The 27,941-nt window shown below is 37.5% G+C and overlaps 1 protein-coding gene across 1 annotated transcript in view; it reads right to left on the bottom strand.

The window, feature by feature from the left end:
- brinp1 (bone morphogenetic protein/retinoic acid inducible neural-specific 1) overlaps nt 1–27,941 on the bottom strand; it is an 86,785-nt gene that overhangs the window by 20,879 nt on the left and 37,965 nt on the right. The window contains exons 3-4 of the mRNA XM_062434726.1: nt 23,490–23,659; nt 8,029–8,134 (exon numbers count right to left, since the gene is read on the bottom strand). Coding sequence (XP_062290710.1) covers nt 8,029–8,134; nt 23,490–23,659 — 276 coding nt within the window. The remainder of the gene's footprint in view (nt 1–8,028; nt 8,135–23,489; nt 23,660–27,941) is intronic.

The following is a 27,941-nucleotide window of genomic DNA, read 5'->3' as shown; positions in this document are numbered from 1 at the left end:
GTTGGCTGGCAATAAAACTGTGTATATAGTTTATCACATATGCACTAAACATGCCTAAATGTAAAACTGAAACTTCCACAATCATATTAAGTTTAAGCAATGGAAAGTTTCATGTGTGATAGATCAAAGCTATGCAAAGTCATGCATGAAATCTAATGTGAAAAAAAATCGTTCCAGTGCCATCTTTAATTCTGATGATTGCTGGAAAGAGGAAAAAAATAAAAGAAAGAAAAGGGAGGAAGCATAAGGTATTGGTTAATTTGCCAAACATTTTGCAAAGCAAAACTGTGGGAGAGAAGAGGACTGAGTTTAGGCTTTGATAGGTAGTTCCCTTGATGTCAGATTCCACTACAGCAGTCTAATCTAAATCTAAGTGAAAGCAGAGGGAATATCCAGGGAGTGTCATATCCGCATTGTGTTATCTGTGGCTCACAGCCCCACTAGCTCACAAAGAACAGGCCACAGGGGTGAGAAAGAGAGAAAAATAACATTCCCTTTTTAAAATTCTGGTATTTTGGAAAGATGGTTTAAAGTGTTTCCAGGAGAAATTTGACCACAAGTAAATTCACTTGTGTATTAAAAATGGCCATTTAGCCTGTTAAATTTGTACCAGAATGATGTCTCAGACCACTCCAAAGCTAATCCCACCAAAGCAAATCACTCACTAAGCAGTGAGAAATGTTTGGTTGCAGGTTTGTAATTATTTTCTTGTGTATATTTTCTAACAAAGTTTAGCAGTCACATATATGCCTCAAGGTAGATAAAGTGCTGAGGGTTGGAGTGAAAAAAAAGTGGGAAAGGAAAAAGGCATGATTAAAAGTTTAATTAGAAGAATGAAATGGAGTGGGTTTTCTATTACTGCATCATTGTTGTAACTCATGTGGTGCTGCATACTAATATGATCCCCTTATTTAATTCAAAAGCAATTAAAATAGCTGGTCTAGATTAAGGTTTTTATGAGTTTATTCATTTTCCAAAGATAAAGGGGGTGCAAAAGTATTATGAATTAAAGATTTAATAAAAACAATTAAACAAGTCATCAGAGATGTTGTGACATCGTGTTTTAAGAGCTGAAAAATATCAACTACTTGTGTAATAATGTAAAAAAAAAATGTGATTGAATTGATGAAAATAAATGAAGAAAATAGGCAGAGAACCGAGATAGTCTAAGTGAAAGTTAGATGAAGTGTGTTGTGAAAAGGATGATTTTAGAGGCACAAAACTGAGCTGACAAAGAGTTCAAAATTTACTTGACATAGCTCATCTTGGCTAATCATACATGGCTCCAATAGGAACACAGACACACACACACACACACACACACACACACACACACACACACACACACACACACACACACACACACACACACTATTCTAACACAGCAACTACAACATACTATATATAATTCTGCAATTGCACTTTCTAAAAGTAGAATTTAAAACGTGTTCAGTTTGGCAATCTCCTCATTCCCTTATTCAACCCTGTCTGAGAAATTACTCTCATATACTTTGATTCCTCACTTGCGTTGTGGTGACAAACATAATGACAAAAGCACTAAGGTTAAAGGGAATTTATTATGCTAATTTTCAGGGCTCTGTTTTAATATGGGGCTCAACTCGGCATGATTTATGGTATTAAAAAAATCCAAAGAAAAACAATGAAGAAAAACAAAATGTTGCTTTAAGGCCACCCTCCCAAGGAGCCGGAATCTGATCCAAAATGTGAAACCATACTCTTCCCCAGCTTTATCCAAGTACCTGAATAAAACCATAAAATATGTACTAATGCTGTAGTTGCTACAAGAAGATATTGAATTTCCAGATTGGATATTCTGTCTGAAAACAAATGAAATATGCCAGCAAACATTTATAGATATGTATAGATACATTCAGGGAATGTTCCAAATGTATTAATTAACAAGATTTCCTTATTCTGTGAACAGAAAACATTACCCGTGCAGCATTAAGCTTCTTCAAAAAAGGTATTTGCTGTCACAAATTTGTTGCATGGAAACATCATCTAAGTGACAGAGTTGCCACACTGGTAGTGATTTAAAGAGCTGTCTAAAAAAGATGTTTTCCACCCACTCAAACAGAGAAGGAAAGACATATGCAGAGGTGGCTATATGAATCTGCCACAAAACCTGAATAATGAGGTGGAGAACATTTGTACAAGTCATTTTTTATGTAAGTTATTTACCCCACAGCCATGAATGTATTCATCTGGACTGGAAGTCAGTCTATTTGTCAGGCAACACTATGCACTTGTGTATTCTGACTCAGCTAGTGTTAGGAAGCCTATTGTGTTGCAACTACATTGCCTAATCTCTCACATTTTTGTTTACCAGTGCATATGTCAGTTAGGATTAACTTGGCACAGAATTCTTCCTCAGTTTTAGAGAAAACCACAAATCAAAAAAAAAAAGATATTGTTGCCGTCCTGTGTCCGTATTTGTATGTATCTGCAAAATTTCATGAAAATGTTACAAAAGCATGCTTTGTTTTCAGCTTTCTGACTCCACAGTACTCATTTACAGTACTCTAACGCACTTTCCCTAACTCTAACCAAGTCCTTTTTGTCAATAAACCTAATCAAAACTTAACCATAGCATTGCCATCGTCGTAAAATGTATTTATTTTATTTTATTCTGTCAATGGGACCAGAAAACACTTATTATTCTGGAGAACAGTTACAAACAAGGTATGTTGCTATTTATTTTGAAGGACTTGTTCCTAGAATATGGAAATACAGATGTTGGAAGCCTTTGTTGGTTATGAATAACATATACAGTTGTTGGTTATGAATAACATATACAGTTATTCATAACCAACTGTTTTGTTTACTACTAAAATATATGTGCAAAAGATTGTAAAATAAAAAGGATTGCATCAGAAGTAAAGGGTATGCCACTCCCTCCACCTGCCTTTGATGTCAGCCTGTGACCCATTACCTCAGTAGAATATGGGTGCTATCCCTTGATTTCTTTCCTGATTGAATGCACCAAATGTTCAATATAATGACATGGTTGAGCACTGTGAAGTCCTGTTCAGTGTGGTTCTTTATTTAAACCCGCTCCTTTATGTCAAAGTCATTCCTGTACACTTTGAACCAAATCCTACAAGGAAGCTCAGAGTAAACAGATACTACCACATAGAAGAATCTGCAGCAGCTATGTACAAAACTGTTGACATGTCCACACTGTTTAATGTTTCTTTAGAGGAACATTTACATTGGAGTGAATGATTTTCCCTTAAGGCTTAACTATACTTGTGAAGAAAAAAACCCTGTGAAATATGATCCTTCAACTAAAATGTTGCATGATGTGCATATTTTTGCTATTAGATAGAGCTGCCAGTGATCCGTGATCTTCCATTCCGGCCAGATGTGACTCCTCCCCACAGTTTAAATGCCAGAAGTTTGCATTTTAGTTAATTGTCTGGTAAAAGGTCAATAGGCATTTGAAAATGAAACACATGGTGGGTGTTCATCAGATGTGCCGAGAGCTGCTAGTGCATATTAGAGTAGTCCTGGGCCCAGCCAATGTTTTCCTCCTCAAGGGATAGTTTGTGAAGTCCATTTATGGTGTGTTGTCAAAGAAGAGCACAATACTGTCAGAGCTGTTTTTGGGGCACTGGCTGTAAAAACCAGACAAGGGATACAGTAAATCTGCTCTGTGCAAATAAAAGGCGATCAGTTGCTTTTGGAACTACTATGATATTTACAAGTTGTTCCAAATGACTCGACCATTAACTTGCCGTTTTCTACATTTTTTTTTCTTTTTTCTAAGCATACTCAGTTAATGGAACAAAACATTTTAACACTGCTGGATGGTGCTTTATACTTCCATTGAAGTGTATGCATTTTTCAAGACAATTGGCATGTTCATTTTACATCATATCAAAATCCATTTCTTTTCCAAACACTTCATCAGCTCACACTATGCAGGCACAGCAGAATAGAGGAAGCAACTGTAAAATTGGACACTTTGGTTATTAAAATGTAATCTTTATATTTGTATAGAACACCTATGGCACACTTGGAGGTGATATGGGATTAAGAGAATCCGTTATCATGCATACACTATCAATGAATTTTGTGGGGATTGGTTGTGGGCTGGCATCAGCGATGGCCAATCACATCATCTCTCTAAAAGCAGGGTTCTTCCCATCATGATGTACTGACAGTCAGGTTATGGGGTAACTACTGTACCTTTAGGCCTACTGTACATGAAAGCACACATGCTGGAAAGTTAGGAAAATGTTTGAATTCTGTCTGGTTACTTAACTAAATATGTCTGTGGTCATGCACATACACGGTCGCCCATAAAGTTGGAATAATTTTGTTGTCAGACACATTCCTCTTTTTTATTTTCTATTTATACACATCAGTAATCACCTTTGACCAGGTGCAATGAGATTGATCAATACAATTTTGAGAATATTATACACTATCTATCAAGAATAAATCACATTTTCACAATCATTTCATGGAAAGAGGTAAAAAATATTGTATTCCAACTTTATGCGTGACCCTGTATACCATTTATGTGATTAAGAAAGCATATGCTCATTATATGGAGGGATATTTACAGGGACAAGGACATAATATTGTACAATACAAATGTGTAAGTAATGCACTTACAGTCAATCAGTGTCCATGTTAACAGTTATGTACTGTGCATGGTGGAGATTGTGAAAAGCATTTCACAGGTTACCTGTTTACTTGTAATTGTGCGCTTTAATGTTGAGCTTTAATGCCCTCTATGACACTATGTGTGTGTTTGTATGAAAATAGTGTTGGGCACTAGCCCTTATTTGTGTCACCTACCTTGATAATGAAACATTCAAACTCAATCCGCTGTTACTGCCACTAATTACTGCAGCAACTAGCACTATTAATAATACCTCTATGACTATTGTGGCTACATTGTACACCCTAGCCTCCATGCAGTACTTCCTTGCATCTACCCCAAACCTCAATAGTAATTACTGGAAATATATTTGTTAAACTGGGTGTGTACATCTAGTGTTGTAACTGGATATCCATCCACAGTGGGATTCTGAAGCAGATAATAGTTTTTAAAACTTTATAAGGCACTTGGAGAGAGGCACAAAGTATATGGGTGTGGTATCTGAAAATATAAACAGAAAATAAATAAGCAACTAAGGTTTCACAAAGGCTTATGCTTTTACAACTATATTCCTATTCCTAAATTCCTACCAACATATTTTAATCCATTAGCACATTAATAGAACTGAATCACACATTTGAGGAATAAGGGATTCAGATGACCACAACTTATTTCTTTTAAACACAGCGCTGCAATAAACATTGACCACTTAAATACATTTCTAGTATGGTAGCTTAAGAAGCCATTAAGGGCACAAACATTAACTTGCTCAACACACATAAAATGATCTCCAACATATAACAACAAGAATGACATGCTCAACTTAGCATAAATAACTGAAAATAAATGCTTGCATTTGTCACAAATTCAGCACACAGAATGTCCTCACTACTATACTGCGTGCAGCAACTAGCAGACACCAGCAGAGCAGACAATCTCTCAATTACCACAGGGCTCTAAAATAATACCATCCTCAGCAGCTCCACCTACTGGCCACACAGATGGCAGTACATGGGGCTTCTGAGGGAATTTTGCACAGTAATTACATTATATGCCATACAGAAAATGTAGCAAACACTCACAATTACCAAATACACTATAGCTACCATTTAGTGCCACCCTAGTAACAGCACAAATTCCCCTAGCAACTAGAGCTATGTGGAAATGCCCCAATAACCACATGAAACAACCTAGCACCAAGTATCTGGCAGCCACATAGCACCTATCTGACAGTGTCCTGCCATTAAGCCATACTGGGGCAATGCTTAAAGGTGGATGCTAATACATTTTGCTTTCACAGCAACAATACTGAAGAGGCCCCCCTCCACCACTCAAAAGTATGTTTTTTTTATCTTTCTCCTACAGTTGGATGTTGGAACTTCACTCTGCAGAATGAATGTTAAAAAAAAGTCATATCAGGCACAAATTATTATTCAAAGTAGAGTATTTAAAAACATGTCTGGAAGGGATCTTTACATTTACATCGGCATGTATCTTTTTGTAGTTATAAAAACAATGTATTACATTATTAATTTTTTATGTTAAAACATTGAAATGCTTTACTTCTCTTTTAGAAAAAAAACTCACCACACAAACAACACAACCACCAATATAGGGGCTAGAGATGATCTGTGTGTCATCTGTTTGTATTTGTTAACACAGAAGAAAAGATAAAGCCTATGGACATGTATTTTAATATAAGTGCATATTTTTCAAAAGTGAGAGCCCTACTGATCAATAATAATAAGATGTAACTTTATAAAGCAATTCCCAGTACAGCCATACAAATGATAATATTCTAAAGCTGACTGAATTTGCTGTGAACAATGGAAAAAGTCATATTTTTCAAAAGCACAAGACACAATTCAGACCAGGTTCTGTGACCCAAGTGAATGAAAATAATGAACCTATCCTCAAGAGAAGAACTTCTTTATAACGCCACATGGCTAGTGTGAGAGGCACGCATACATGGTTCATCAAGGGATAAAAGAACACTAATTGTTACACTTGCACTTGTGTTCATGACAGAATGGCTGAATTAAATGATTGGATCTAATTATAAATATATTTCAGCAGTATAGACCTTAAAAGATCTCAATTGACTAGATGCCTCTTCATGGACTGTGTGAAGTGCCATCACTTTGAAGTGCACTATGCCTATTGAAGAAGTTACACCATCAGCTGTCTTTCTAATTAAAGGCAAACATGCTAATTACTGTTAAAAGAACACATTTTCAGGAGGACTCTCAACACCTTCCCTCAACCCTCGCCCACTATAAATTAGCCTAATACAAAACTCTAAGCTGGAAACCTTTCTGAAAAGGTTTTCAATTATCTTGGAGTTATTATCAAGCCAAAAGAAATCATCTTTTCCAGGCCTGTCATCTGTCAATCAAGTGACAAAACAGTCTTCAAAGCACAAGGCTTATATATTTGGTGCATGACAATAAAGCTTTCCCCAAAAACCTATAGAGTCCTTTGAGTAAGTGGCAGTGGAGGACTTAAAAGTGTTTCTCTGACAAACCATTTAGTTCCCGGATTTTCGAGGAAGAGTAATGATCCTCTTCAGAGAGGAACGGGAGGGTAGTGGGGGTTGAAGAGAAAATGCGTCTCTGAGATTCTCCAACTGGTTTTAGTATCCTACATAAACTCGAATTAATCAAAGAACCAATCACTCTATTCAAATACTTGACCACAGTTTACACAGTCTTTCATCTTTCAGTCTCTCGTTTTCCCCAGGGTGACTGTCACTGCAAGCAGTCCCTTCTCTTTAGTTAATTATTACTTGTGACAATATTTCAGACAGAAGTATTCAGAACTATATAAAGAACATAACCACCAGAGTATAAGTTGCTATTTGCATCCATTGACGTTGTATGAGTTGTATGAGCCGTGAGTAAAATTCTAGTATGTTAATTTTCTTATGTGTAGAAGGGATAATTAAAGTGACCCACAATACATTCTTGAGATACATTCTGCAGGATAAATACATCAAAATTCCATGTATGTATAAGTTGCAGCAATGTTGCAGCTTATAGTTTATATTCTCACTCTGCACTGTCCTTGCAATTGTTTGCATTAAGGCTTTTCTTTGATCAAAGACTTAAGAACACAATCAAGTTAGGACACCAGCAGACATCTAAATCACAGAAAATCGTATCGCAGTTCCCAGAGGGGATTGGAGAGCAAATCTATCCCAGTCCCAGCCCCAATTAAAAACTGCATTGACATTCAATTCTTGAGAGGCCACACGTCTACCTGAGAGCATTTTATTATGTATGACTATAGATCCCCTTTAACTTTGGGGGCCAAAATACAGTTTGACCATGCTGACTTGTGATGTCCAACATCGCTGGGCAGCATATGAAAAATATTGATATGATGAGTTTGCTTACCTTGCAGATGAAGCTTGCTCTCAGGGCTCTGCAGGAGGATCGAACTAACTGAGTCCAGATTGTCATAGCTACTGCATCCCAGTGGCCCCGTCCGTGTCTCTGTCACCTGCAAGAGAATTAGGACTCAAATGAAAGACACATTTGAGCAAGTTAGCACATGCACTCATGTTGTGTGTGTGTGTGTGTGTGTGTGTGCGTGTGTGTGTGTCTGTGCGTGTGTGTGTGCGCCACAGTTTATGTATTATCCCTTTGTTCCATTGTATTCTTATTACAGTGCTCCACACAACAAATTATGATTACATTAGGGATCACACGTCCAAACAGCCATTGACATTGACTGGCTGGTAGTAAAATGTTCCCAACAAGTGAATACTGTCAGAAGGTAATTGCTCAGTTATTAGACGATTTTCTTATTTGATCGACTTTCATGTGTGCTAATTGAACTGAGATCACACTAGGATATTTGACATCCTGTGGCCCACAAACAAATCAAGATTGTGCAGTGACAATATGTATTGAGAAAGGTTCTCACATAATAAACATGTTCATCAGAGCTGCTTGGTAGCTGAGTGGTTACCGCGCATGCCATATAATGGCAGCATCACTGGTTCGATTCTGGCAAGGGACCTTTGCTGCATGTCATTCCCCTCTCTCTCCTTGTTTCTTGTCAGCCTCTATGCCACTTACTGTCAAATAAAGGCAAAAATTCCCTGAATAAAACCAAAACATGTTCTTCACTCTGACCTTTTTCTCCTCCAGCCATAAAACTGAGGACTGACTCAAAGCTCAAAGAATAGGTTAATAGCATTTTAAAACATCTGCTGGATAGGACAGGCTAGGTTTAAATTTGTTCAAGTCAAAACATCACTCACATGCCGACACTGAGACATTTATTTGTTGCTGCGACCATTACCCATGTCCATACTTATTTCCTAACATGTCTTCCATGGAAGAGATGGGGACAAAATACTGTCCTTTTTCATGCAAAAATGCATTCCAAATTTCAGCTGAGGCTCATATAAGGCTTCAGTACTATGTGTTACTGAGATTCTTTTTTACAAAGTAACTGTCTTTCTAGTAAAAAAATAATTGTTTTTGTCTCACCAGACAATTGGTCCTCTCTTCTATTTAAACTGTTTTAAGAAAAGATCTCTTTAGCAACCTGCAGCAACCACTTACTCTTGATATGTACATATGGGCATTTGAATATTGTTTTGAGAAGGACTTGAAAAAAGGTGAGGATATCTTTTAATGTAGCCACTGCTGGCACATCCAACTTGCTATTAGGATAGGATTTATTTTAAAGTCGCCTTAAAAAGAGTTTTTTTGAAGGGGAAAATAAATGGACATTTTTTCTAGAACCAAGTCCTTGCTCTGTGCTGAACAATAGCAATGAGACAATAGCAGTAGTTCCTGGTGCCTACCCCAGACTGCCGTCAGAAGAAATAATGATGCTATTCAGATGTGAAGAGGCTCCTTTTAAATGTACACCCTCCAGGTTTGAGACCTTGAAGAAGTTGCACTTAAAACGAGGAGGGAGTAAACTGTCTTCTGTTGTTCAGTTGCCTTTGCTTATTAAATTCCTCTAATAGTTCTTACACAGTTCCAAGAACCTAAATGAGACACTCAGCAAAGGGGATGAAGGGAAATAAAGAGAAAAGATAAATCCTCCTAAAAACCTTAAGTATATTCTTTATGACAAATTGCAGACCTACAATTTGAAGATACCAGCAAAGAAAATCAAAGACAGTAATCAAATATCAAGTGTGACAGCAGTTTTATTCATTTTTAGGTCCAATAATGAATGTTGTTACCATTCTAAACACACTGGAGTTAAACCTGCAATAACTGCAGTGTTTCTCCTTTGTTAACTGCTTTGGGGCGATGGGAGATGGATGGGGGTGCACCGAGCAAAATTCGGAGACTCAGCAAATATTGCTCCGTTCAGCTGAGATGGACACGAAAAAGAGAATACCTGGTCCACCTTGAGTGAGCCTAGTCAGGTCAGGTAGGCCATTGTTGCTAACTTCGGGGCTTGCCCCTTTCACTTTTTCAGTAGTTGGGGAAAAAGTAGACTCTTGAGAAGCTGCAGCATTTATTAACTAACATACTGAACCCTATACGGTACATTTACTTACATTTTGACTTACTGCTATTCTTTTCTACTGCTCTGTTCGCATCCACGGTAGCCAGGGTATTTCCATGCTTGCATTGTATCAGTGAAAATCATTCATAGCCCATTGATATTAATGATCATGTGAAGAATGAATAAAGGGGAAATACTGAACTTTATTTTTGTTGGCCACTTGGGGGCAGATACTTACATATAATATTAGCATTCATTTGAAGTCAAGCTTTTGGTCACCTAGCAAATATCTTTATTTTATTTTCCTAACTCCAGAGGGAAATAGCTAAGTTGTAGCTAGTTGCTAACTTTGTCGGTTGGACATTTAATGCTAGACAGATATGCTTACAGTTGGTTTATCATAGCTTCGGTGCTGAAATCATTTGCCTGAGAGAAACGTTGAAGTGAGCAGTGAGAGTGAAATTTGCGGGTCACAAAACCAAAGCATTGAGCTAATGCTAAGCCCAGCTGAAGAGATAAGTATTAATTGTCAGGGTTCATCACTTTCCAGCAATCATACACTGTAAAGAAAAAAACATTAATTATAGCTGCTTTAAAGAGGAGGGAGAAATCCCATAAATGAAAGGGAAATGCAAACAATCAACACTGTAGAAATAAAGAATATATTAAAATCACTGTACCACAGTACCACCTCAGAACCTTACTAATGTGTCTGAAAAATATGTTTTAAAAACATTTTTTAGCTGTATAAGACGTTTTTTGTATAAGAAAATGTCAATTACAGAGGTAAGAATAGAGGTCATGGTCGAAGGGTTTTCCAAGCTGATACACAGGATTGGGACTGGGGCCAATTCAGACATGCCTGTTTAATTTCCACTATATTGCTTATTGTAACCCATTGAGCTCTGGGTACATTGACTGTTAATTTACACTCTTTCAAAGCACCAGCAATTGTCTAGCAACTTTAAAAAAAAATCACTGAAATGTGCTTAAGGCTGAGTGACTTGGCTGGGTTTTCAGGAAGGGCTTCACATTTGTAGTCCCACTGAACCTGACAAAAACATTACATTGATGGATAAACAAAAAATACCAATTTGTCTGTAAAATGTCCAACACCTTTGTCCTCAGAAGACTGTGCATTCTACACTCTGTATGTGTCTGTGATTGACAGTGTGCTACCATTTCCCTGTCTTTAATGTTGAAACTGCACCAGATGGTGCTCTGACAAGCAAGAAATTAGACAGATGTATATCTTACCCTTGGCATCGGGCTGTTGGTGGGAAAAATGCAAAATCAGTGGGAGACAGACAGGGACAGACTCTGTCGTATAACTATACAATCTTAGTATTCAATGACTTTGCTCTTGAATAAATTCATTTCTATCATCTTAGGACACACAGCAGTCACATGAAAATGCTGCATGAATTGTAGCTGTTTGAATGATTTAATCAGTTTAACTGTTAAAGAATGTCTGAATACACTGCACTGAATATACATGATGTCTAATCTCAGGGTTAGGGTCGTAAATTGGCACCGTCAGTATAACAGTATGTCACAGTTGCATTGGAGTGACAGTATTAATGCAATGTGTTACAGATACATACAGTTTAATGACTCCAAATAAATTCAGTATGGAGTAACAGAGAAACATCCATAGTTATTGTAGACTTATTTCACAATTGAGATGTTATAAACTAAAGAAATGCAATATATCTTGGGGTCGGTGTAATGTATTGCAAGCATCTTATTCTCCCTTTATAAAGATGAAAATACAATAATCTTAAATGCAGAAAATTGATACTGATAAATCATTTCTACAATTCAAATACTGTAAAATGTTGTGTTAATAGATGTCACAGAGAAGTTGAGTCCTCGATAGATTATATCAGACCAGTCTGTACCTCTCCACATTTTACATCTCTTTGGTTAGCACTTTACTGATTACATCTTTGTGAGTAAAAATAGAAAAACAATATTTCTAGTTTATTGCCCTCAAACTATACAGGCCTTGTTTAAAAAATTACCAGTATCCCAGTTATACCCATATGTTTGCCTAGTCTTAGGAAAACTGATATACTATCTATTGTCAGTATTTGAATGCTCAAAAATGTTTATCAGACATTTCCCACTGCATCTTCAGTCTAAATGGTTCATAATTCTCTAATGCTCCCTATTTTTATATCATTTCTGCCAGGCAATGGACTTTGAAATGCACTTATTGGCCTTGCATAAAGTGCATGTGAAGATTTTTTACAGAGCTCGACTTGCCTATCACGCTCTACCATCTTGATGGCTGCTGACAGTGCTTTTTTTCCTCCCGTTTTGTTGTGCTTATCGCTGAATGAATTACTTCCTTCAAAAGGCTGTGTTGCATGATCCATGGTGACTGAGCAAAGTGAATATCTGTCCTCTTTTGCCTAAAGACATCTTCCCAGGTGGCAAAGCAGGCGTATGCACAAGCAAGCCCAGCTCAGGCTCATTCACATTAGTTGTTACACACAGATTACAGACACACGTTCTAAAGGTTGTGCATAAACATGAGCACAGCTTGCAACAGTCAGTTTACCATACAGTCATTTTTCTCAAAGAATTATTATTCCAAATTGGGAACACACATACCCAGCTTTATGGATTAGAGACTAACCCTTGTAATCTCAATGACCTTAGGAGAGCAGTATGCAGCACTTGTTAGGCCCTCTCTTTTTCTTTCTCTCCAGCACACACCATAAGAGTGCTGTGTACCAGATTATGAAAATGGAGAATAACGTAATAAAAATACAAGGAGCAATCAAAGGACTGAAGTGGGCCGAGGGGGACTTAGAGGATTTGGATTATTAAGCAGAACACAACAGTGAATCCCACTGGGCCCAGACTGTATCACAGCCCACAGTCAGAAACCATGGTTCTGGAACATCCTCTCTAATTGTCATCTGTCATCAAGAAAATCATCTAACCAAGTAAATAAAAGGATGATGCACATGAGATCCTAAGCTTCCTCTTTTTCTGCAATTTCCGTCAGCAACCAAATGTACATGTACTTTTCCCCAAAGCCTCAAATGTTGGAGAAGTAAGTTTCTTCTGTCTGCGCAAACTTTCTTGTTTTCCTAATGCAAAATTCATCCGGGTGGCATACATATAACACAGCTTCAGTGCATCAGGTGTGTGTAGGCTAATATGTGGGTACTTTATGTGTGTGTGTGGGTGTGTTTTTGTGTGCTTGTGCATTGAAACTCAATTATATTGCTCTTTTCTTTTCATATTAAAATGAATCCTATAAAAGCGTGTCTCTGTCAGTTGCATGCATAATCAGTTTCTAAGAACGTCAACCAAATATTTTTGACCTAAAGCATATTTTAGAATTTTTGGTCACATGTTTAAATTTCAAGCAAACATATCCTAAATGTATTAGAGTTTTAGTGTCTTTAACGTTATTTTATTTAATTGGCCTAGGTGACCTGCTCTAATTAGGCACCTTTAGTAGAAAACTGCACTGTATCTTACAATGTCTTTTTAGCACATACGCCTGTTTACTTGTATGGTCGACCTTTCCAATACACATGCTTTTAATAAAGCAACAATTAACAGTCTCTTCAAATCAAAGGGCTCTCCGTTTCTATAGGCTAATTAGTATTAGCTTTACATTACCATTACAGCCCTGTGAGAATGGAGAAATACAAATCATATGCATTAGCTGTCACCCTTGGATGTGTATCTGCTGTTTCAGTCGTGCAAGAAAACCCCTTTCCGTCAAGTTCATTAAAATTATCACTGCATATGGAGTTCTCATTATTTCCATAATTCCTGTGACTTGTCATGGGAGAAGTGTATGTTCTCAGTTCCATTGTTCAAACCATACTGAGAAGAGTATATTTTCAGAAACCAAACCTCACATCATACCATGTCCCCAAGTTGCATTTCAACTTGAAAGGCCAAGGAGAATAAAACTGTGGTTTTGAAGCTGTGTGAGATAAGGAAAACACTGGATGAAGGCAATAAGATGGGTGGGTGGGACCAGGAAGAATACTGTAAGGTTGAACTGTCTTCATTACGCTTTGCCTCTGCTGAGCCCTCCTAATCTGCCCATCACCTGCCATTCTCTTAATGACTTGCTATTTCTGGCTACATAGAAATGAAGAGATGTGCTCCTCAGTAATTCTCCAAGCCTGGTAGTGTAAGATCTCTGAGGACATCTTTTTCTGCCTTGCTGATATCCTAGTACATTTGGCTACAGGGTTACTATGAGTCACATTTAAGGGACAATGAAAACATATTTGAAGAACTTGAATTTTCTCCATTGCCAGGTTAATAATTTGAATACTTGGAAAATACTTCAATGTGTGATAAAGACAAAATTATCAACTTTGGGGCATTTCTAATTATAACTGTGCCACCCTCAATTGCATAACTCAAGCAACTCTGCATATGAAATCTGTCATGCACGCTTGTGGCAAATGCAAATTAGATGTAAACTGCTCCAAACTTGGCTACCACAGACTAGTAAAATCTGGGTCATATTGTATACACATTAAATTTCCCTTACCTCACATGGGGCTCACATGACTGGATTGTGAAATGAGGGATGGGATATGACTGTGACTGCTTCACCAACATCACCACAAACCAGCCACACTGCAGCATCATCAGGAAATATGCATATTGAACGCTGGTGTAAATCAGCCTACAGTGACTGTATGGATAGGTGACCTTGTCAGGGATGCGGTAAGCACACTTCCCAGTAGGAATGCATACTTGCAGACTTCATGCATGAATGGATACAGTTCATGCACCACAGTCAGTTGCTCAGCCACGTGCACACTCACATACAACGATGATAGCATGTGAGCACGTATACACGCAGTCAGTTCTTAATAGTAATTCTTCCTGCATAATCACACTTTTCCAAAGGAAGACAGTCGCTCGTAAAATTGACATTTTCTTTCCATTTAAACACTCCATTGGGCATCTTATTTTCATGCCTAAATGACACTCCCTGTCCACTGGAGTCCTAGCTTGCAGCAATCAGGTTCAGCCACACAAAGACAAACAACCACATGCCATTTATTACTATCAGCAAGGTAAGACATTGCTCACAGTGGGAAGAGACTTCTCTTTGTATTGCCTATATTTTTTGCTTTAGAAGCCCACTGATATATTATATATGATGAGAAATATCATCATCTCCCTATTATTAAATGATTTATTTTTCCTACAGAAAAATAGTGCAAGTGAAAAGGCACTAGGGCTGTTAAATACTAAATGTGATAGTGGAGATTGTGAAAATTATGATGGATATACATTTTGACACGAAGATACTGAAATATGATTTATTAATAAGTAAAAATTGATAACATTTCAATGTTGAATAGACTTTTTTCTCTTCTGTTTAATAAAAGAGCTGTGATATGTTCATGGTGATAAATGATGAACAGCAGGAATCCCCCATACTGTACGATCTCATTATATCCTAACCCCAGGCCAGCTTGTTCAATATTTTAGCTCTACAGTGTTTATTTGCCTCTGCGAAGACATGTATGCTTCACACTGCAATAGCTGCACATGAGTGTACAAGTGTGGATATTTCACACAAGTGAAATATCCTGATTGTGTTATTTACCTTTTTTTGTTACGTCTCTATTTCTTTATTAATTTTGTTTTAAGTTGTATGTTATGGTCTTCATTACACAGCTGAATATTTTAAATATATTTTTCAATGCAAAATGGGGGTTGTGGGAGGCTTGCAGAGCAACAAGAAGCCTTTGTTTTAGCTGATGTATTTCTGGATAGGAGGGTCTCACGCAAATACCAAGACTGAGATTTACAGTAGCTGAGGGTGCCAGCAGCACAGTGGGGATATGTTTTTCTCTTGATTAACGTTCACATGCAGCTAAGACCTCTTAAGCATTGCAAAAGCTGAGGGAGACAGGAATGGGTATCGAGGATTAAAGGTTTGATAAATTCAACCAGGCACTATGCATGTAATCTATCAATCCACATATTTAGTAGGAAGAAATTGGATACAGATTGCACAGTGGACACACACATAAACACACACAAAGGACCAGCTGAGATTTGCCGTCAAAATGATATCTCATGTTTGACACTTTGGTCAATGGTTGGTTGATTCTGATTACTGCTGAATTGCATTTAACCATACAATCAGAGCTCCTTACAGGCTAATTTCATATGTAACCTTGGTAGCAGTCTATAATGTGTTTTCAGTATTTCAACTGTTGCAGCTAGCACAGCATGCATAACCTGTAGGAGTCCAATAACAATCAAACAGTTGTTTGCATTTCTCACTGATGAAGATACAACTGAGTTTTTAATGAGAAAGCTTTGCATTAGCACCAACACAGATGCCTGGTGTCATCAAAGACTGATTGCTGTATGTCCTGCAGGCTGTTCTGGTGTTCATGTACTATTCTGTTACCTCATTAGTAGTCTGATCATGACATAGTTAATCAAATAATGCTTGCAAAAATTATACATATTGACACTGGATACATTTTGTTTTGATGTATTGCAAGTACCTTTTTATTTATTGTTTTACATTTTATTTTAAATCATATGTTTGCAGTGTAGAATATGTGCAGTTGATTTTGTTGTAAAAAAATTGTACTATGTAACAACACACTATCTTAAGATGCTGCTTATATTTAATGGACTGAATCTAAACCATTTAATGGCCAGTCTAGCCAAAGACACTGAATGATTTGACAGATTTGTATATGTTTATTTATCACATCTTAGATAAGCAACCAAACTTGATTTTAGACTTGCTCCAAGGAATATAACACATTTAGTTGTATTTTTTTGTTTTGGTTCTGAGATTACTGCTATCCATCATAGGAAACAGTTCTGTGATATGAGGCAAAGAGCCAAGCAAAAGTTGGCGATGCACCATTGGGGACATTTTTTGGAAGGGAGTGGGCCTCCACCAGCTTGTCCCTGTCATCTGCACAATATACAGCCATTTCCAAATGAGAGCATCTGTCGTCTTCAAAAACAATTGTTGCTGGTGTACCGTAAAACTACTTCAGCATGTTATAACACATTTTGTATTTTTATTTTGCACCAGGTTTTCTGTTTTCTGGGGACCTTATGCGTGATAACACAAGCGACTGTAAAAGGAACAGCACTTATGATCATTCAAAAGAACATAAGCTGGCAGGTTAAATCACCTTTGCAGTGGATTAGAGTTAAACCAATTACATATCCTATAAATATGTTGCTTTTAATGCATTGTGTATGAGAGTAGCAAACTTAATTTCATTGTACTTGTACAATGACAATAAAAATATCTAATCTGAATCTAATCTTTTTCTTTGAGCTTCCTCACCCAAAACTACATTGTTTTACTCCAGCATTAGTGAGGTTCCATTATTTTGGCAATGTAAGATATTTTATATGTTCCTCAATTACCCCTCATGTGAGTTTCAGGAGATTTTCCCAAAGCCCCTATTGTATACACCCAGTTTTGGTAACACAAATAGATGAATGAAATAATGAATCCATCAGAGACCAACGTTACAATTAACGCACAAAATATTCAGTGGAACAAAGCGGACCTGACTTTTAACTGGCTTACTTGCAGACAGAAAATGTCTAAAACATTACTGCTCTATTGACACCTGTTTTTCATCCTGATTCTGAGTTTGCACACCAAAGCAGGTCTCAGCTACTAAATCAATATTGGAGGAGCAAAGCCGTTGTTCTCTCTGTTTATAGATCCATGCTTTCTGCTGGACTTTGCTTCCTCTGCACATTCTGATCACTGTCTGCTAGCAACGTGACTGGGGAACTGGAATTTATACTGCCTTTATTTATAGTCAAGACATTTTAGAACACAGGTCAGCCTTAAATTATTTTTGGTTAATGTATATTTGACAGTCCTGCACATAGTTTATTCAAGGTATTTTATATTCTGACAAGATTTGTTACACATGATCTGCTGTCAACTATAATTTGAAACTATTCACCTTCACATTTCACCTACAGTATATATTTCACCTGTTATTTTTACTTGGTTTGGAGTGCTCTTTGACATAATTGGACCACTCAAATGACAATATGGCATACCATTTTGAATTTTTTGTACACATCAATATAGTTACTTAAACCATAGCATAATTTTACGCAGAGCAAACTATAGTAAATAATACAGGAGGTATTTCTTTGGAGAGAAAATGCCCTGGGTTCTACTCCCAGTGTATTTGTACACTGTCTGCTGCTTTTAAATGAGATGAGATGAGGTAATATAATTGGCCATTACTGAAGGCTGTCCCAATTTGACTCTCTGATAATAGGTTCCTGTCCTGAACAATGTATGTACCCCTCTTTCACCCTTTCATCTTTTTCCTCATTACTTGTGTGTCCACAGTCACCAAAACTACAAAAAAGTTCCTTCAGTGTGTATGACACAAAACATACAATTATTAGACATATGCATAATGTAAGCCCAATATGTACTAAAAAAGTGGTTAACCTAATTTTAACAGTGGGGCACTCTATGAGAGAGGACCTGAAATGTATATAGTCTTTTACGACTCAACTTAAGATGCAGAGCATTGATTTTGTTGATCAAATTATCAACGAGCAATTACACACGCTGAACCTTGAGCTTCCAGGGCCCCTGGGGTAGTTGATCTTTTTACTTAGTCGGTAATTAAGCATTTTAAGTATACATTATTACACACAGAAAACTTGATATGTCTACTAAGTTGACTTCAATGTTGAATGAGATGTTATGATACAATTATACAGTACAAGTATGATTAAGTATTCTCATTCTCCCCTCTCCAAGGTGCTAATTCTGCACTGTATCACCCCCCCATCCCCAACCCACCAAAAAAAAATAAACAAAGTAAGTACAGTCATTCCCCCTGTACACCTACTTTATACACTATGTGTACATAGCAATGTTTGTTTCACTTGATAGAACAAACCTATTAAACTGGTATTGTATCCTGTTAGAAGGGCAAGAGATACCCCCTTTGTGAGTTTCAAACAAGTCATTACTAACTCTCAGAGGATGACATACCTGATAGGTGAAAGACAAGCTATGCTGCATGTCTGCATTCCCAATAATTCACTCACAAACTCCACCAATCTACTCCCAGCCTTATTCCAAACTCAGACAAGCCTCACCTCTTGACCTATGCTACAGGTCCATCAGTCTTGATCAGAAGACATACAGTCCACTCAGCTTTGCAGTGACTTTTGCGTGTGTGTGTGCTGTATGGATACTCCCCTTCCCTTCAACACCCCCTGCCTTGCCTTCCTGTGAAACTGACTCAGCCGCCACTGTCAGGTCTGCTTAATTTTGTCATGGTTGACTTCCTGCTACCTGGAGTCTCATCTGCCAGAGCCCCTTAATCCACTTGTCAGTCACAACAACAAAAAGCTAAGAAGGTGCTCTTTGAATGAGGACAGGAAGGTGGAGCAGTGTGGGTCAGTGAGAGAGTTGGATTGGAGGTTTCCGTGCAGGTGCACAGACACAGGTGCATGGCAGCAGCTGTGGGATGCTTTGGAGTTCTGGACATTTTACAGTATTTCCACTGATTTGTGATTAAAAAACAATAAATTCATCAAAATAAATAAAATGCTTCATCCTTCCGTGTCACCAGCTTAATACCCAACAGATGAAAATGAACTATGTAATGAGAAAATAATAAAAAAGCAGTATGAAACAAACTAAAATGTCTATAAACAGTCATAAAGTTAATTTTAATGTTAAACTGAAATGCATAATAATAATATAAATTATAAGTTTAAAATAAAATGTAAAGTAATTAACTCTATTAAATATATTGCAGGAGTTATATAGTACTCGCAAAACTCAGATCATTTATCTAAACAAATATTGATAAACAATAATTTATAGCTAATGTATATGCCTTATAACTACACAGTTTCATTGACCGGCACAATCATAGCAACTTGTTTCCTGTCCCATCACTATCTGTTTTAGTCAAAAAACCAATGATTGTGCACCCTCACATATTTTTGTTGATTGCAATTAAGAACTACCACTACTTTTGCCAGACCCACTGGCAAAAAAGAGCACTAGACTTGCAGCAGCTGCACCCCAGAAACACACTATTTTGGGATGAAGACATGGAAAGAAGATTGGCAGGAATGGTCAGTCCTGAGGATGTTTGGTGATGTAGAGAGCAAGCATAATTTAAATTAGTTTTCATGATTCTTTGTATTCCATGTCTGTCCAATATGCCTCCACGATACCTACTCCCCAGCTGATTTGCACTGCAAAATTGGCTGTTTGGTTAGAATACCTAAATTAACCATGCGGTTTGATATGCACAGACGTTTGTGTGGTTATTTTGCAACAGCTTGGTGTTGGATGTGCATGATTTCAATAGGATTGCCATAACGGATGGAGGATCTGTAACAGCACTGTGCTTTGATAATGTACAATAAAAAATGTTCAAAACACCAACATCTCCATCTCATTTATATGTCAAAACCTCTCAGGCAGATTATTTGGGAATTAAAGTTCAGATGGTCTTCAATGATATTTACAGAAGGCGATGCACTGTTGCGGGATGAAAGTCCATACCAATGTGTGACATTCCAATTTCTCTGTGGTGCAGCCCATTTTCTCATCTGCAATCTGCTTTCTGCCAAGAATTGTGTGATTGCAGACCCATGGAAAACCACAGAAGTCTAAATAATTCTGATCACCAGGGCTTGAAATTAACACCACCTATTTCGCTCAGTGTTGGTAAGAATTTGACTGGGGCAGGTAATTTTACCTGCAGCTCCAACTGTTTCTATATACACACAAAGCTGCTCTTGTTATGAAGCTTCAGTCATGTTTGCTTTGATGTGTTTCCTCCCAACTCTATTTTTTAATAGAACAGAATAAACATTTTCACACTCTACAAATGTCTTGTTGCCCATGCCTCAATATTGTGTGTGATATTGAGGGTAAGTTAAAGTGGTATGTTTTCAACTATTTTATCCACATGACTTTGCAGTAAAAGTGCAAGTCAAAATACTGTAGTATGCACGCCAAATAATCACGAACACAAACACACTCAGTCCATAAGTGTCTGAGTCTAAGTCCTTAAAACTGCACTGGAAGCATAATAGAAGCAAGAAGTCCCAGCTAATGAACTGCTAATATGTTAAGTAGGTTGACGTCCTCATACACACAAAGAATGACTATATTAAATAAATAAAGAATCCCAGAGGCAGTCCTGCATACTCAGGTTCACTCTAGCTTTATTTTCTAGTTGTGGTGCACGTATTGCCTTGTAAACAAGGTGTGTATGAGCAAGGTCATCAGACAGGGCTGTTGTCCTCAGCCCCTGGGCAGTATTATTTATGTGCTATGCAGGTATACACATGCTATTATAAGGCGTATTGCTCACATCAGGATAGTCTGGTATGGGACTGATTCATTATTTTGTGTGCCCTGAGCCAAGCTTCTTTTTAATACTTTACTTTTAATAGTCTCTTGCGATAAAGCTGTCTTAAGTGCCTTTATTTCAGCATTCATTTAATTTAATTTAAAGTAGACATATATGACAAAAGAGAATTAAAAAAAAAAAAACCTATAGAAAAACTTTTCTGACATTGCATTTTCTAATGCTGGGCATCAGCTCATAGAACTACTTTTATTTGTGCGTTTACATGACTTTTAAAGTGATGACGAGCAGTGCATGGACAGACCTCTCGCTGAAGAATGTACTGCAGAACATCAAGCCCTGTTGGTAGAGGTATTATTAACACCATTTTTATAATTATTAATAATAATAACTTAAAGGATAGTAATTTATATTTAGTTATTTATAGTAAATGTATATGTATAATGTATTTCTTTATTAAACAAAAACAACTGAAATTCAGTTTTCAGTTTTGTTCCCTTGAAACACAAGAAAATGAGTTTCAAAACTAACATAATGTCTTACAGAAAGCATTTCAGCCACGTATTTCCATCGTCTGTCTTACTTGGCAACATACGCTTCTATGTATACCGCCGTCTATATTTTTAGGCTTCAAGTATATTTTCCTCTTTCTTACGCACATAACTACAGTCAGTGTGTATTGGAATCTGAGTGTTTAAATGCAGGTGACATACACTCAACACTGTACATGAAGCTGTACAACTACACTCACTGCTGCTGCTCTGCTAAATGTGCTGCTCACGCAACATTTTCACTGATAATGCCCCCCTACTCCCACCTGAAACAAGAATGAACACTTGGGCTAATTACTGAAAAATAGTCACAAGGGAGGGATATTCCAAATCTCTGGCTCGTTTATGTAGTTTATACTTTATAATTGCAGTCCAGATCCCACTCACCACAGTGTCCCTGAATGAATGAGTGACTGAATTACCACAATCGGCGCACGCGGGTCCTGTACAATCCTGTATGTCATTTTACTTTATATGTATGTTTACAATCAGCCAGTCATCTGACAGACAAAATGTTTGTTAATAATAATGGTTAACGTATTTACAGGAAAAAAGCATCGGTGGTAAAAAGTCATATCCACTCTGTAAGAATACTGTCTCATGTGACACTGTCAAGTGATAAACATGCACACAGGGATTGAATGTTCAGAATCTGTCACTCAGCCTCACAGATGTAAATGTATATTTTACAATCCATCTGTTCTTGAAGGCATCCTAACCTGTAGTAACCTGTCTCTGGATTTATTTTCATCCCACCTATGCTAGGCTTTTGTAAAGTGTGTTGATTTCCTGAGTTTATCAATTAAAACTAGCTCATATGTAATGCCATCTTACAACTTATGCTAATGCCATTTCAATGGGATGGGCATTCTTGTATTTCTGTTTATCAGTTGTATTTATTTAATGTTATAAACCATCTGTTTCTGGAATAAATGAAAAAAAAAATACAGTGCACTATGTTTTCCTGACAGTAATCCGCTTTAAATGTTCTCTCTCATTAGCAAAGGTGGAAGTAATATAGTAATATACCACTGCTAGTGTTAAGTCTTAAGGGGGAAGATTGGGCAGTAAAGAGTCAGGAAATTATTATTTTTTTGGACAATCATAGGGCTCATTTTGGAAGGTAAAAAAGGTGTTTTGTTTCTTGAGTTTTATATCTCTCATTATTTTCTTTTAAGGTGAAAATATATAAAGGAAAATATGTAAAAAGCCATATACAATACATCTAAAATCTAGTTGTCATTTGAATGTATTTAATTAACTTAATGTCCTATTTATTGTACTATAATGTATGAGGAGAGATACAGTTTCTCAGGTGCTTAAATTATCTTGTTTCCAAAAAACACCTGTGCATCATTCCACAACATGACATGATTCAATATGACTGTGTGTGTTTCTACAGTATGTTTATGTACATGTTCAATATTCACTAACCTTGATGGCATTGGTGGAGATCTGGATCTCATGCAACTTCCTCATTGTTCCGTCGCGGTCAATGAAGTAGGATGAGGCCAGCTGATGGAGGGCTTCCACGTTTTGAGTAGCGTTGGCAAACTTCCTGTCCAGCTTGTTTTTGGCCAGGTACATAGTCAGTGCCTCCTCTCCTATAGGGAGCACAGGGAGATGGAAATATGGTCAGTATTATACTCAAAAAAACAAAAACCAAAAACAAAACAATTTTTTTTCAAAACTTATAAGCCTTTGTGACTAAGACACAATCAAATTAGAGAGAGAAAAGCAAGGGCAAACGCACAAATTCAAAAAGTATTGTGTCTATTTAGGACCCCATCACTCATAGTAAGAAGTAAGTGTAAGTTATTAATGGTCTCATTTAAAGATGTTATCCTTAGTTAAGATGCAATGTATACATAATCTGCGAATACTGTAGTTTCATTTTTGAGAGTTGTCCCGTTCAGGCTTATCTCAACTGCCAATGGAGCTCTTAACACAAGAGATAAGTCAGAGGTCTGAAGCAGTTTTAGCTTGGGAAACCAGATGCCCCAGTTTTCCAGGAACAGTCTCCATATTTGATGCTTTATCCCCAGCTGGCACCGTCCCCAGAAATGTCCCCGGATTTACCCCTATTGGGATGGCATTATTTCCATGAGAGGTCTACTGATATAGAATTTTTACCTCATACCACAGGAATTTCATCCTGTGCTGAACAAATATATCAAATCCTGTACAGTATCTTTTTTTATTGCAGCTACCTCAGGCAGGAAAAAGACAAACAGAATATAAACACACAAATAGAAAATATCATGAATGATTAATTTGCAGGTATTTAATTAGTGCCAAGAAAATTATAAAAATTGAGGAGCTGTTGCAGCTGGTGTATCTGTTTATCTGTATTAATGCATTGTGTGGCAAGTTCCTGGATTAACACAGTTTCAATGTTTTTTTTGTTTTGTTTTTTTCCCCCATCTGGATGACTGTTAAAAAATACTAATGTGCATTGTTAAATCTAAATACAATCAAATTACTGACCCTGTCTGGCAATACAAACACTGCCTGCAGATGTGTTGAACCATTTTTACTTTTTTCTTTTTTTATTTACTACATTACACAGATAAGGTCAGTTTTCTCTATTCATATCAAAGATTCCTTTAAACCACACAAAAATACTGTGCGCAGCCAAGTTGTCTCTCGAATCCACAAATCTGCACACAACACATTATGCTTGTAGCTATGAAAAGACTTGAGATGTTGACCGTTTTTCATCCAATAATGTATGACTTGGATCTTAAGAATTTGGCTGGTATCTTGCTGCCATAGCTATCTAGCAGAATTAAGCCAAACACTGCAGGACTGTTCAAATGTAGATGTGGGTCGACTTGAAATGCTCACTCATTTGCTAAGGTAAAGAGGCAGAGTTCCCACCTCTAATGAGATGTGAATTTAAAATCACTGCCACAGTAATAAGGTCAGAACTACTGTGAATATAAAACTGATAATGCACCAAAAACTCAGCATGACTTTAATCTCTCTCTGTAAATGCAGTACTGTGCCCAGAATTGAAATGTGAGAGGTGAGGACTGACACCCAAAACATGACCCTCATCTTATTTATATTCTGTATAAAGTATAAATGTCCAGAGGAAAACAAGAGATTATACTTAAACTGAACCACTGACCTTTCAGTTAGTGTCTGTATACCACAAAGGGGAAGAATAGAGCAGTAGCAAGGCCATATATTTACACTGCACCAAAATATCGTTCCGATTAGCATATCAGATGTTAGTTTGTTGACACACTGAAAAAAGTTGAGCCGCTCATTCTACACACATCATATTGTCTCCATCTCTCATTCCTGCAAGCAGAAACAAGCAAACACCAATTCACTTTCACAAGCTCACACAACCATGCCTTCGAAGATTACTGTTCAAATGGCAAAGCATATGCCTGGAACTCGTTCAAGAGCATGTCACATATGCTCAGATTTACAGTGCTGTGAATGGTTATTTGGCCCCGGGCGATGCATTGGAATTGGTCACTTAACTTGTGGTGACCGTGACTAGGGGTAGGTAGCAGTCAGGGCCAATGTCTCATGCCTGGTTAGAGTACAAGTACTGAGGGGATGAGGCCCCATTCTCTGATGCTACCATGCTCTCTCTCCCTCGGGGTTAACAAAATTACATACTTACATACACTTGACTTACACTACTACACAAAACTAATGGTTCTGCATTAAGCCCCTGATCTTTCCTTTTTAAATCTGTATTGCTATTCATGGTGACATAAAGGAGGTCCTTTCTACATAAATATTCTGTCGTTATTGCTGCTGGTCTAGCAAAATCATTACCTTCGTGACTCTAAAAAAATCATTTGTGTGCACCTTCCTGTCATTAATACATTGTGTTACATTAAAACAGGGAAACTTACTGGCAGTCTGCCATAATTAATCAGCTCATGCAGCGCTTATGTGTTTACAGCTGAGATATTTGAAAACAATGTACCGTTTTGCCTAAAACTCCATAAGTTTATGTGGGTGTGTGTATGTGTGTAAAGACAACTACTAGGCTTGTGCATTTTCCTCTTCTTTTTTTTATGTGTGCATGCATGCGGATGTCGATAGGAGTGCAAGTAGGGTTTCAAAGTAATGGAATAGCTGGGAGTGCTCCATTCAGTGTAAATTGCATATATGTGGGTCGATGAGTTGTGCAGTGAAATGGATTTTCTTCTTATTTTATAAAGATTAATAGAATGCATACATACAGTCAAAATCTATTTCTGCATTTATTCTTTCATAGAAAGCTGCATGAAAAGACATTTGCAAAACCGGTTCCATCATAATTCTGTTCTGCATTTACAATTAATGTTTGTATTCTACACATGATAAGAACAAAATACATACAAATTGGAAATAAATATGTCAATAAATACAAATACAAATTCTGCATAAGGATCACATAGCTGGTAACCAGCAACCCAGCTGCCTAATGACAGACTGCAGGTGAGTACAGGAAGAAATTTAGAAGCAAAATCATCCCCCCACTGAACATACTCCTTAGCCTATAAATGTGCTGTGCAGAGGGTGGCGGGCATTGTCCATGATGAACAACAGTTTATTCAGTTATTTTTGCTGCCTCCCCATCGGCAGGAGTTTCCTATATATGTTGAAGGACGCCAGCCACTTCAGGAAATAAAGTCGGCTCTTCCCCTTCCTGTAAAGTGTAAGTGTTTGCGGACCAGTACAAGCTATCATTCAGCTGCAGGTTGGATGATAGCTTTTTTCAAAAAGTCCTCCACCAGCATCCTGTCCACCGCTAATGTTCCCTACAATCGCAGTGTCATCTAAAAACTTCTGCATGTGGCATTACTCATAGTTGTACTTTAAGTCAGAAGTATAAAGGGTGAACAAGACAGGGGCAAGCACAGTCTCAGGAGAGCATTCCCTCAGGCTGAAATACTGTGGTCTCCCCCCCCTGAGGTGGTCCATAATCCAGGTCACCATGTGTGAGTCCTATCTCATCTCTGTCAGGTTGTCTATCGGTAGGGGGGGGGCTCTTTGGTGTTGAAGGTACTGGAAAAATCTCACAGTGTGATTCCTGCAGAACCTTCCAGCCAGTAGACTCAATGAAATCCCTCAGACTCTCCTCTGTCTCAGGAGACTATATTCTGAATACATACACGAGGCCTGTAGGCAACTGGGGCTAAAGAAGGACCAGATTATATTATGGATTATTGGATTTCCCCAGTGGGGGCAGGGGGTGGCACTGTATGAGTCCCTCACATTAGCATTCAGGAGGCTACATAAACAAACTATAGTAGTACGATTTCACTACTTTTTTTCATTCTTTACTCAAAATTTCAACTTCTCAAATACATCCATACATGTTTTAACCAGAATCAGAATCAGAATCAGAGTGTATAATGCAAACAACACATGGAAAAACTTTGGTAGCAACCTTGATAACCAAGGTTATGGAACAGACAATCTGTTTTCAGGGACGTGTGATGAGCAGACTCAGCTCATCGGCAAGGTAGAATAAAACATTGCACACAAAGAGTCCAGAGCAGGTACCAGGAAACCGGGGCTTTAGGCTTGCAGAGAGCATTTTCTACATTCATTAACATTACGTTTTTCAACTTTTACTAACTTTAACTAGGGATGTGTGATTAAATGGTAACCAATTACATCAATTTTCCACGATAGAAATATGTTCAATAAATGTTCGATATAATTCAACTGAGGGAGAGAGAGAAGCCATTGCAGGAGAACACTGGGTCAGCTGTGCGGAGTCACACTTCTAATTCACTCACTTCCATCATGGGAAATTAACTACATTGATCTACCATTATCACTTAAGCAGTTAAACATAGGACACCCCAGGCAAGAGAGAGCAGAAGAATGAGAGAGGGAAGCTATTGCTAACCGCTACTCTAA

This window comes from Scomber scombrus, chromosome 15 (assembly GCF_963691925.1).
Source record: "Scomber scombrus chromosome 15, fScoSco1.1, whole genome shotgun sequence".
Taxonomy (NCBI): domain Eukaryota; kingdom Metazoa; phylum Chordata; class Actinopteri; order Scombriformes; family Scombridae; genus Scomber; species Scomber scombrus.
The sequence above is the reverse complement of the archived record's forward strand: the minus strand, read 5'-3'. Positions and strand labels throughout refer to the sequence as shown.